Source organism: Oncorhynchus masou, chromosome 25 (assembly GCF_036934945.1).
Source record: "Oncorhynchus masou masou isolate Uvic2021 chromosome 25, UVic_Omas_1.1, whole genome shotgun sequence".
Classification (NCBI taxonomy): Eukaryota; Metazoa; Chordata; class Actinopteri; order Salmoniformes; family Salmonidae; genus Oncorhynchus; species Oncorhynchus masou.
Window position 1 is genome coordinate 130481 of NC_088236.1, and position 12433 is coordinate 142913.

A 12433-nucleotide genomic window follows, 5' to 3' on the forward strand; every position below is an offset into this window, starting at 1 on the left:
GCCTTTCTGGTTATGTCGATATAGGACTTGTTTTACTGTGGATATAGATACTTTTGTACCTGTTTCCTCCAGCATCTTCACAAGGTCCTTTGCTGTTGTTCTGTGATTGATTTGCACTTTTCGCACCAAAGTATGTTAATCTCTAGGAGACAGAACACGTCTCCTTCCTGAGTGTTATGTAAACTTCTGACTTCAACTTTACATCAGACTCAAGGTACCTGGGAGGTAGCCGGCAAGTGATGGCTGTTCTACAGTCTGATGGTCTGGTGATAGAAGCTGTTCTGCAGTCTGATGGTAATAGAAGCTGTGTCTCAGTCTCTTGGTTCCAGCTCTGATGTATCTGTACTGTCTCTGTCTGCCAGATGGTAGCGGGGTGAGCAGACTGTGGTTCGGGTGGCTCCTTAATGATCTTCTTGGTCTTCCTTTGACACAGAGTGCTTTAAATGTCCTGGAGGGCAAGCAGCCCACAGTATAAAATACTTTAGCAGCGGATTTCATTGTCTTTTACATATAACCTGTAGGGAACACAGCATGTCGGTCTCTCACTTATGGGTGGGGGAGTGAAAAGCATGTCGGTCTCTCACTTATGGGTGGGGGAGTGAAAAGCATGTCGGTCTCTCACTTATGGGTGGGGGGGGGAGTGAAACGCATGTCGGTCTCTCACTTATGGGTGGGGGAGTGAAAAGCATGTCGGTCTCTCACTTATGGGTGGGGGAGTGAAACGCATGTCGGTCTCTCACTTATGGGTGGGGGAGTGAAACGCATGTCGGTCTCTCCCTTATGGGTGGGGAGTGAAAAGCATGTCGGTCTCTCACTTATGGGTGGGGGAGTGAAAAGCATGTCGGTCTCTCACTTATGGGTGGGGGAGTGAAACGCATGTCGGTCTCTCACTTATGGGTGGGGGGAGTGAAAAGCATGTCGGTCTCTCACTTATGGGTGGGGGAGTGAAAAGCATGTCGGTCTCTCACTTATGGGTGGGGGAGTGAAAAGCATGTCGGTCTCTCCCTTATGGGTGGGGGAGTGAAAAGCATGTCGGTCTCTCCCTTATGGGTGGGGGAGTGAAAAGCATGTCGGTCTCTCCCTTATGGGTGGGGGAGTGAAAAGGATGCAAATTAAAAACTGTCGTTTTTCCTATAGTGGAAAAAGTGTGTTTTTGTGTATATTACTGTAGTATTTACTGTATTATACTATAACATTCAATAGCAAGTACTGCACATGATGGATGGATACTACAGTGTGTAGTACAGTATTCTACAGTATACTACAGTTTACTCTAACATTCCATAGTAAGTACTGTAGTTTTCTATAGTAAACTGTGGTATTTTTTCATGTGGGGCGTGCCCCATGGTTATGCGTTGGGCTGACCGCACCACACTCTGGAGAGCCATGTGGTTGGGGGCAGTTCCTGTACCAGGCAGGGATGCAGGCCGACAGAATGCTCTGTAGAAGTTTGTGTGGGGGGCATGCCGAATTTCTTCAGCCGCCAAAGTTGAATAGTTCCATTTCAGGTTTTTAAGTGATGAAGGAACTTGAAGCTTTTGACCCTCACCACTGGGGCGACGAGGATGGAAGATCTGCTCCTTCGTTTTGTTGACGTTGAGGGAGAGGTTATTTCCCCGGCACCACTCTGCCCTCACCTTCTGTCTGTAGGCTGTCTCAGTGTTGTTGGTAATCAGGCATACCACGCTTCATCAGCAAACTTGATGATTGAGTTGGAGTCGTGTTGTGGAGGCCACCCAGACGTGGGTGAATAGGGTGTACAGGAGGGGGCTGAGCACACACCCCTGAGGGGCCCCTGTGTTGATGATCAGCTTGGCAGAGGTGGTGTTGCATATATCTTCCGATTTTGCAGGTTTTCCTACTTACAAAGCATGTAGAGGTCTGTAATTTTTATCATAGGTACACTTCAACTGTGAGAGACAGAATCTAAAACAAAAATCCAGAAAATCACATTGTTTGATTTTTAAGTGATAAATTTGAATATTATTGCATGACATCAGTAATTGATCACCTACCAACCAGTAAGAATTCTGGTTCTCTGTGAAATTTTGGGAAAATTATCAGAATTTTGTATTACGTTTGTTAAAACAATATTTGTTTTATATTTTATGTCCTTCGTGCTCAATGACCAAACTTGTTTCTTTTTAACAGATAATTCCTTTCTGTCTGCTGTTGACTGCATAGTCCTTGGTGAAACTTGTATTGTAGCTAATGTTGTCCATGCTTGTTGTGGCCATGACTGTCAGGTGATGAGGCTTCGTTCTCACGTCATACTAGACCACTGTTCTCCCAGCAGCTGCCAGAGAAGCAACACTGGGGTTTAAAGTTGTCATGTAATTTTCAAAGAATTGAATTCTCTGATCCATTTATAGCTATTGTTCCATACCTGTAATGTCATTGTTACAGAACCAATTTACTGCAACATGTGTTTCCTGGTATGACTCGAGTTCCAATGCCTTTTGTTCTTCTCTTCTTCCCATAGAGAGAGGAGAGAGGTCTGTCAGCAGGGGTACTGAGGCCACGCCCCCATATGGCTATCAGCTAGACCTGGACTTCCTGAAGTATGTGGACGACATACAGCGTGGCAACACCCTCAAGAGGCTGAACATCCAGAGGAAATCCAGGCCTGTCCGGCCGACGGTGGGAGCCCGTGCCCAGGGGAGGTTGCTCTGGTGGGGGCAGTGGGTACAGTGGGCAGGGCCAGGCTGAATGGACCTCCACAGGCTCCCTACCCTCCTCCAGTGAAGAGGCACAGCAGAGTCCCCTCTTCTACCCCTCCCCCAAGCCTCACCCTCCCCCCACCCTGATTTACCACGCCCATGCCCCTCTCCCTTCCTGTGAGCCTCCCCTTCCTCCCCTACCCCCTGAGGGCTACCTGAGCGTCCCCGCCGAAGGCCCTCAACGGCCCCTTCTCCCGCCCTCCTCTCCGTGGGAACCTCCCCTCCTCAACCCCCAGGTTGAGAAGACCCTGATGGAGACGAGGAGGAGGTTAGAACAGGAGCGCCACCTCATGCAGCCCCCCTCCCCCTCCGAACCCCCTGGCCCTGCTCCTCGCCACCGCCTGGCCTCCTTCGGAGGGATGGGGGGGTCCAGCACCTCCCTGTTCTCCCCCCTGCTTCCCAACGGGGGTGGAGGTAGTGGAGAGTACAACCCCTACTACACTTCCATGGGTTCCTCTATGCACCACAGCCCCATGTCCTCGGGCATGACCACGCCGGCCACCAACGTGTCTCCGCTCCACCTGCAGCACATCCGGGAGCAGATGGTGGTGGCCCTGCGGAGGCTGAAGGAGCTAGAGGAGAAGGTGAAGACCATACCTATCCTGCAGGTGAAGATAGCCGTGCTGCAGGAGGAGAAGAGACAGATGACCTGTCAGAAGAACCAGAGGCTGGGGGTGGGGGGCATAGTGGGGGGGTTCAGGAAGAGGTCCTATAGCGTGGGCAGTGCTGACCAGTTGGCCGACCAGCTGGACCCCCAGACACATACCCTACAGACCCAGGATCTGCACATCATGGAGCCAGAGGGCCAGGAGTGTCAGGGCCATAGTCAGAGTACCAAGGGGATGGAGGAGTTCAGGAGGCTGGCTGCAGAGGTCCAAGCCCTGGGGGCAAACAGCCAGGATCAAGGGTCTCACCAGGCCAGGGAGACCCAGACCTCCCTCCCTCTCACCCACAATAACAACAACCAGCTCACCTCCACGGCGGTCGGCCCAGATGAGAACATGAACGACGCCACGGTGGTCGCCCAGAGGAAGTCGCCGGTGATGACGATGGTACAACAACGACGCTTCTACTGTGACATCGGAATGGCGACGGAGCAGCGTGAGACTCGCAGTGCTGGGACGGGCGTGACGGAAGCCATGTTGGGCGTGACCAGCGAGGTGGAGGCAGAGCTAGACTTGCAGCAGCAGACCATCGAGGCCCTGAAGGAGAAGATCTACCGGCTAGAGGTGGACCTGAGAGAGACCACCCACATGATGGAGATGTCCAAGCTGAAGCTAGAGCTGCAGGCCGCTGGCGGAGCCAATAAGAAGAGGGCTGATAAAGGCTGCCAGGTACGGCCAGACACCTACAGCATGGCCTGCCAGGCGCGGCCAGACACCCAGAGCACTGGCTCAGAGACCTGGAGAGTCCAGACACACAGCCAGGGAGTGGGGAACCATCTAGAGACCAGCCATGCCTCCACAGGGGAGACCCTCCACACTGTAGGGGTAGGGGTGTCCTGTCAACCCAGCCTGAGACACACTGCTTCGGGTCCTGACCTGCCCATGGAGAGGTGGCTAGTGCAGGAGAGGGTAGAGGTGCAGGACCAGTGTGTGGGGAGGCAGTTGGAGGTGTGTGACCAGGGGGTGGGGGTGGAGGTGGGGCTGTGTGACCAGGGAGTGAACACTGATGAGGAAGTAGACAGTCTACAGCTGTGTCAGGCCCAGGAGACCGAGGCCAAGGAGAGGGAGAGCAGGTCGGTGGGCATTGGGGAGTGTTCTAGAGACGTCACCGTCTCTCCCATCAGACAGCTGGTTACCACGGGGACTAACCCTGTCCTGGGCACCACCACGGACTCTGCTGTCATGGTAACCCCAGACACAGCCTCCCAACATACCAGCACCCTACTGGAGACCGCTAGCCAACACACCAACACAGAGACGGTGGTGCTAGCTGATGGCTGTACCAACACCCCCCTGCTCCACACAGCCTCCCAACACACCAGCACGCTAACCAATCACACAAGGACTGTCGCTGTGGGCGAGGGGCTGATCAAAGACCCACAGACCAAAACCAGGTACTTTTTCTATTAGATTCATTTAACCATGGGGATATAATACAATACATTTAAATCATGTTTTTTGAACACATAAAAGTTGAATAGAATGTTCAACTTTTCTTCCTTAGGTCTGTTGCCGTGGGAAACACAGCGGAGCGAGACGGCGGTACGGAGGAGGCATGGTCGGCCCAGACCAAAGAGGTGGGCGTCGGCCTGATCGGCATCCACACTAACTTCCTGGTCGGCCTGAAGACCCGGAACATTGCATGTGGCCCCTCCCACCTGGACGGAACCGCTGTTACCCAGGAGACCATTGCAGTGACGACTGTTGTACCACCCCAGGCCCAGGCCATACCACCGCCCCAGCAGGTGGAGGGGGGTGCAGGACTAGACCACTACATAGAGAGGCTTCAGAAGCTACTTCAGGAACAACAGATGCTGTTGACTGAGAACTACAGTGAGCTAGCGGATGCTTTCGGACAGCCCTGCTCTTCTCAGTTCACCCACTTTGGTTCTATCAACAGCCAGCTGGTCAACACTCTGACTTCTATCAGCTCTGTCATGAAGTGTGGCAGTGCTGAGGATCTGAGAACACAGCGAGATAGCAGCAGCACCACTACAGGTAGGCCACACAGAATATCATTACACCAGACAGACCATTTATCTACTGTTAGCCTGCTCTCTTCTCAGTCTGATATAACATAGAGCTTATGTTATTGTGTGTTTTTATGAATGTGTCTATGTTTGTGTTGCTTCACAGTCCCCGCTGTTCAATAAGGTGTGTTATCTGCATTTTAAATCTGATTCTACTGCTGTATCAGTTACCTGATGTGGAATAGAGTTCCATGTAGTCATGGCTCTATGTAGTACTGTGGAATAGAGTTCCATGTAGTCATGGCTCTATGTAGTACTGTGGAATAGAGTTCCATGTAGTCATGGCTCTATGTAGTACTGTGGAATAGAGTTCCATGGGGTCACGGCTCTATGTAGTACTGTGGAATAGAGTTCCATGTGGTCATGGCTCTATGTAGTACTGTGGAATAGAGTTCCATGTGGTCATGGCTCTATGTAGTACTGTGGAATAGAGTTCCATGTAGTCATGGCTCTATGTAGTACTGTGGAATAGAGTTCCATGTAGTCATGTCTCTATGTAGTACTGTGGAGTAGAGTTCCATGTAGTCATGGCTCTATGTAGTACTGTGGAATAGAGTTCCATGTAGTCATGGCTCTATGTAGTACTGTGGAATAGAGTTCCATGTAGTCATGGCTCTATGTAGTACTGTGGAATAGAGTTCCATGTAGTCATGGCTCTATGTAGTACTGTGGAATAGAGTTCCATGTAGTCATGGCTCTATGTAGTACTGTGGAATAGAGTTCCATGTAGTCATGGCTCTATGTAGTACTGTGGAATAGAGTTCCATGTAGTCATGGCTCTATGTAGTACTGTGGAATAGAGTTCCATGTAGTCATGGCTCTATGTAGTACTGTGGAATAGAGTTCCATGTAGCCATGGCTCTATGTAGTACTGTGGAATAGAGTTCCATGTAGCCATGGCTCTATGTAGTACTGTGGAATAGAGTTCCATGTAGCCATGGCTCTATGTAGTACTGTGGAATAGAGTTCCATGTAGTCATGGCTCTATGTAGTACTGTGGAATAGAGTTCCATGTAGTCATGGCTCTATGTAGTACTGTGGAATAGAGTTCCATGTAGTCATGGCTCTATGTAGTACTGTGGAATAGAGTTCCATGTAGTCATGGCTCTATGTAGTACTGTGGAATAGAGTTCCATGTAGTCACGGCTCTATGTAGTACTGTGGAATAGAGTTCCATGTAGTCACGGCTCTATGTAGTACTGTGGAATAGAGTTCCATGTAGTCACGGCTCTATGTAGTACTGTGGAATAGAGTTCCATGTAGTCACGGCTCTATGTAGTACTGTGGAATAGAGTTCCATGTGGTCACGGCTCTATGTAGTACTGTGGAATAGAGTTCCATGTAGTCATGGCTCTATGTAGTACTGTGGAATAGAGTTCCATGTAGTCATGGCTCTATGTAGTACTGTGGAATAGAGTTCCATGTAGTCATGTCTCTATGCAGTACTGTGGAATAGAGTTCCATGTAGTCATGGCTCTATGTAGTACTGTGGAATATAGTTCCATGTAGTCATGGCTCTATGTAGTACTGTGGAATAGAGTTCCATGTAGTCATGGCTCTATGTAGTACTGTGGAATAGAGTTCCATGTAGTCATGGCTCTATGTAGTACTGTGGAATAGAGTTCCATGTAGTCATGGCTCTATGTAGTACTGAGGAATAGAGTTCCATGTGGTCATGGCTCTATGTAGTACTGTGGAATAGAGTTCCATGTAGTCATGGCTCTATGTGGTACTGTGGAATAGAGTTCCATGTAGTCATGGCTCTATGTAGTACTGTGGAATAGAGTTCCATGTAGTCATGTCTCTATGTAGTACTGTGCACCTCCCATAGTCTGTTCTGGACTTGGGGACTGTGAGGAGACCTCTGGTGGCATGTCTTGTGGGGTATGCATGGGTGTCTGAGCTGTGTGCCAGTAGTTTAAACAGACAGCTCGGTACATTCAGCATGTCACTTCTCACAAATACAAGTAGTGATGAAGTCCATCTCTCCTCCACTTTGAGCCAGGAGAGTTGACATGCATATTATTAATATTAGCTCTCTGTGTACATCCAAGGGCCAGTGGTGCTGCCCTGTTCTGAGACAATTATACTTTTCCTAAATTCTTCTTTGTGGCACCTGACCACACCACTGAACAGTGCGACAGAACTAGGGCCTGTAGGACCTGCCTTGTTGATAGTGCTGTTAAGAAGGTAGAAACTAGGGCCTGTAGGACCTGCCTTGTTGATAGTGTTGTTAAGAAGGTAGAAACTAGGGCCTGTAGGACCTACCTTGTTGATAGTGTTGTTAAGAAGGTAGAGCATCACTGTATAATGGACAGACTTCACCCATCTCAGCTACTGTTGTATCAACATGTTTTGACCATTACAGTTTGCAATCTAGGGTTACTCCAAGCAGTTTAGTCACCTCAACTTGCTCAATTTCCACATTATTTGTTACAAGATTTAGTTGAGGTTTAGGGTTTAGTGAGTGTTTTGTCCCAAATACAATGCTTTTTGTTTTTGAAATATGTAGTACTAACTTATTCCTTGCCACCCATTCTACTAACTAATTCCTTTCCACCTTTTCTGAAACTAACTGCAGCTCTTTGTTAAGTCTTGAAGTCATTTCAGTCACTGTGGTAGCTGATATGTATAGTGTTGATTCATCCACATAGACACACAGGCTTTACTCAAAGTCAGTGGCATGTCGTTAGCAAAGATTGAAAAAAGTAAGGGGCCAAGACAGCTACCCTGGGGAATTCCTGATTCTAACTGGATTATGTTGGAGAGGCTTCCATTAAAGACCCTCTGTGTTCTGTTAGACAGGTAACTTTTTATCCATGTTATAGCAGGGGTGTGAAGCCATAACACATACGGTTTTCCAGCAACAGACTATGATCAATAATGTCAAAAGCAGAACTGAACTAACAAAACAGCCCACACAGTCCATTTATCATCAATTTCTCTCAGCCAATCATCAGTCATTTGTATAAGTGCTGTGCTTGTTGAGTGTCCTTCTCTATAAGCGAGCTGAAAGTCTGTCAATTTGTTTACTGTATAATAGCATTGTCTCTGGTCAAACACCATTTTTTCCAAAAGTTTACAAAGGGTTATTAACGCCTCTTAATTAAGGAATTTTAGCCTAAAATGACATGCCCAAATCTAACTGCCTGTAGCTTAGGACCTGAAGCAAGGATATGCATATTCATCAAATCAAATCCAATCAAATTTTATTTGTCACATACACATGGTTAGCAGATGTTAATGTGAGTGTAGTGAAATGCTTGTGCTTCTCGTTCCGACAATGCAGTAATAACCAACGAGTAATCTAGCTAACAATTCCAAAACTACTACCTTATACACGTGAATGAGTGATGGTACAGAGCGGCATAGGCAAGATACAGTAGATGGTATCGAGTACAGTATATACATATGAGATGAGTATGTAAACAAAGTGACATAGTTAAAGTGGCTAGTGATACATCATCCGGGTTGGAGCGAGCGGTCGCATCTACACTTCGGTCCGCAGGTAGTATAACTTTTCATTACATTTCATTATAGTACAACGGTTTGATTTGTCTAATCTTAGCAATTTCTTCTTAGCTAGCTACATAGCCGTCTTTGTATCAAAGATAATTGCGTAATTATCGTATTTCGTCGTCCTAACGTAGTCTACACTGCTTTCTGCCCAGCAGCTAGCTAACGTCCACTAGCACAGCAGCTAGCTAACGTCCACTAGAACTGTAGAAACTATTACACTCAACGACTCGATTAGTGTAGTGTTAGCTAGCTACATAGTTGTCTTTGCTGTCTTCGTATCCAAGGTAACTACTGGAACTACACACTACTGTTTTACCATGTAGCTTACTGGAACTACGCACTACTGTTTTACCATGTAGCTAACTACTGGAACTACACACTACTGTTTTACCATGTAGCTAACTACTGGAACTACAACAGCAATCTTCAAATCTTTTCCATAGATTTCCAATGGGATTCAAGTCTGGGCTTTAGCTGGGCCACTCAAAGATGTTCACATTCTTGTTCCGAAGCCGTTCCAGCATTGCTTTGACTGTATACTTGGAGTCATTGTCCTGTTGGAATGTTCATCGTCACCCCAGTCTATTGTCATTTGCACTCTGAAGCAGGTGCCCATCAAGGCTTTTGCCTGTATTTGGCTCCATTCATTGTTCCCTCTATCCTTACCAGTCTCCCAGTCCCTGCCACTGAAAAGCATCCCCATAGCATGATGCTGCCACCACCATGTTTCACGGTAGGGATAGTGAATAGCTGTGCCTGGCTTTCTCTAGACACAGCACTTTGCATTCAGGGACAAAGATGTACAGGCGTCTGTCTGGCCACTCTCCCATTAAGTCCAGAATGGTGAAGTGCTGTAGAGATTGTTGTCATTCTGCCAGGTTCTCCCATTTCAGCCAAGATGTAGTTCTGTCAGAGTGGTCATGGGCTTCTTGGTCACCTCCCTCACTGTCATTCTTTCCCGGTTGCTCAGTTTGGTTGGACAGACAGTTTTAGGCGTCTGGTATTTTTTACATTTCCCAATGAACACCACGGTGCTCTTGGAAACGTTCAACACTGTAGGAATAGTTTTATACCCTTCCCCAGATATATGCCTCATCGCAATTCTATCTCGCAGATCGACAGACACTTCATGGTATAGTTTGTGCTCTGACATGCACTGTCAACCATGGGACCTTATATAGACAGGTGTGTTTCTTTCTAAATCATGCCCAAACAATTGAATTGGCCACAGGTGGACTCCAATCAAGTTGTAAACTATGAAATAACACATATGGAATCATGTACTAACCAAAAAAGTGTTAAATCATTGGATGCCATCTCCCATAGTGCCCTTCGTTTTGTTACAGGTGACATGTGTGATACTCATCACTGCATCCTGTATCAAAAAAATTCACAAAACATTTCACCCTGATGTTCTGGTGCCGTTCGGGTAGTTTAGAGTATTGATCGGGACTATGTAACTGATGTTCTGGTAGTTTAGAGTATTGATCGGGACTATGTAACTGATGTTCTGGTAGTTTAGAGTATTGATCGGGACTATGTAACTGATGTTCTGGTAGTTTAGAGTATTGATTAGGGACTATGTAACTGATGTTCTGGTAGTTTAGAGTATTGATCGGGGACTATGTAACTGATGTTCTGATGCCGTTCTGGTAGTTTAGAGTATTGATCGGGACTATGTAACTGATGTTCTGGTAGTTTAGAGTATTGATCGGGACTATGTAACTGATGTTCTGGTAGTTTAGAGTATTTATCGGGACTATGTAACTGATGTTCTGGTAGTTTAGAGTATTGATCGGGACTATGTAACTGATGTTCTGGTAGTTTAGAGTATTGATCGGGACTATGTAACTGATGTTCTGGTAGTTTAGAGTATTGATCCGGACTATGTAACTGATGTTCTGGTAGTTTAGAGTATTGATCGGGACTATGTACATTTACTATGTACATTTACATTTAAGTCATTTAGCAGACGCTCTTATCCAGAGCGACTTACAAATATGTAACTGATGTTCTGGTAGTTTAGAGTATTGATTAGGGACTATGTAACTGATGTCTTGGTAGTTTAGAGTATTGATTAGGGACTATGTAACTGATGTTCTGGTAGTTTAGAGTATTGATCGGGACTATGTAACTGATGTTCTGGTAGTTTAGAGTATTGATTAGGGACTATGTAACTGATGTCTTGGTAGTTTAGAGTATTGATCGGGGACTATGTAACTGATGTTCTGGTAGTTTAGAGTATTGATTGGGGACTATGTAACTCATGTTCTGGTAGTTTAGAGTATTGATCGGGGACTATGTAACTGATGTTCTGATGCCGTTCTGGTAGTTTAGAGTATTTATCGGGACTATGTAACTGATGTTCTGGTAGTTTAGAGTATTGATCGGGGACTATGTAACTGATGTTCTGGTAGTTTAGAGTATTGATCGGGACTATGTAACTGATGTTCTGGTAGTTTAGAGTATTGATCGGGACTATGTAACTGATGTTCTGGTAGTTTAGAGTATTGATTAGGGACTATGTAACTGATGTTCTGGTAGTTTAGAGTATTGATCAGGACTATGTAACTGATGTTCTGGTAGTTTAGAGTATTGATCGGGACTATGTAACTGATGTTCTGGTAGTTTAGAGTATTGATCGGGACTATGTAACTGATGTTCTGGAAGTTTAGAGTATTGATCGGGACTATGTAACTGATGTCTTGGTAGTTTAGAGTATTGATCGGGACTATGTAACTGATGTTCTGGTAGTTTAGAGTATTGATCGGGACTATGTAACTGATGTTCTGGTAGTTTAGAGTATTGATCGGGACTATGTACATTTACTATGTACATTTACATTTAAGTCATTTAGCAGACGCTCTTATCCAGAGCGACTTACAAATATGTAACTGATGTTCTGGTAGTTTAGAGTATTGATCGGGGACTATGTAACTGATGTTCTGGTGCCGTTCGGGCGGTTTAGAGTATTGATTGGGGACTTTGTTTATTTTTTATTTTAGTGTTTGTGTTGTTTTGTTTTTTACCCCTTTTTCTGGTATCCAATTTGTATCCAGTCTTGTCTCATCGCTGCAACTCCCATACGGACTCGGGAGTGGCGAAGGTTGAGAGCCGTGTGTCCTCCGAAACAGAACCCAACCAAGCCACACTGCTTCTTGACACAATGCCCGCTAAACCTTTCGGAAGCCAGCCGCACCAATGTGTCGGAGGAAACACCGTACACCTGGCGATCGGCCCGCCACAAGAGTCGCATCCCTGCCGGCCAAACCCTCCCCTAACCCGGACAATGATGGGCCAATTTTGCACCGCCCCATGGGTCTCCCGGTCGCGGCCGGCTGTGACAGAGCCTGGACTCAGTGCCTTAGACCACTGCGCCGCTTGCGGGGCCCCTTTCTGGGTGATTTGGGATGTTTTATTTGTGCTTACCATGACTGTGTATATTTATGTTGTATTATACAAGGGTGCATTTGAAAAAGAGACCTACACTACCGTTCAA

General features: G+C 46.5%; 1 protein-coding gene across 1 annotated transcript in view; it reads left to right on the forward strand.

The window, feature by feature from the left end:
• kank1a (KN motif and ankyrin repeat domains 1a) overlaps positions 1–12433 on the forward strand; it is a 122379-nt gene that overhangs the window by 83564 nt on the left and 26382 nt on the right. Inside the window, 3 exon segments of the mRNA XM_064936525.1 lie at positions 2483–2643; positions 2645–4779; positions 4890–5383. Coding sequence (XP_064792597.1) covers positions 2483–2643; positions 2645–4779; positions 4890–5383 — 2790 coding nt within the window.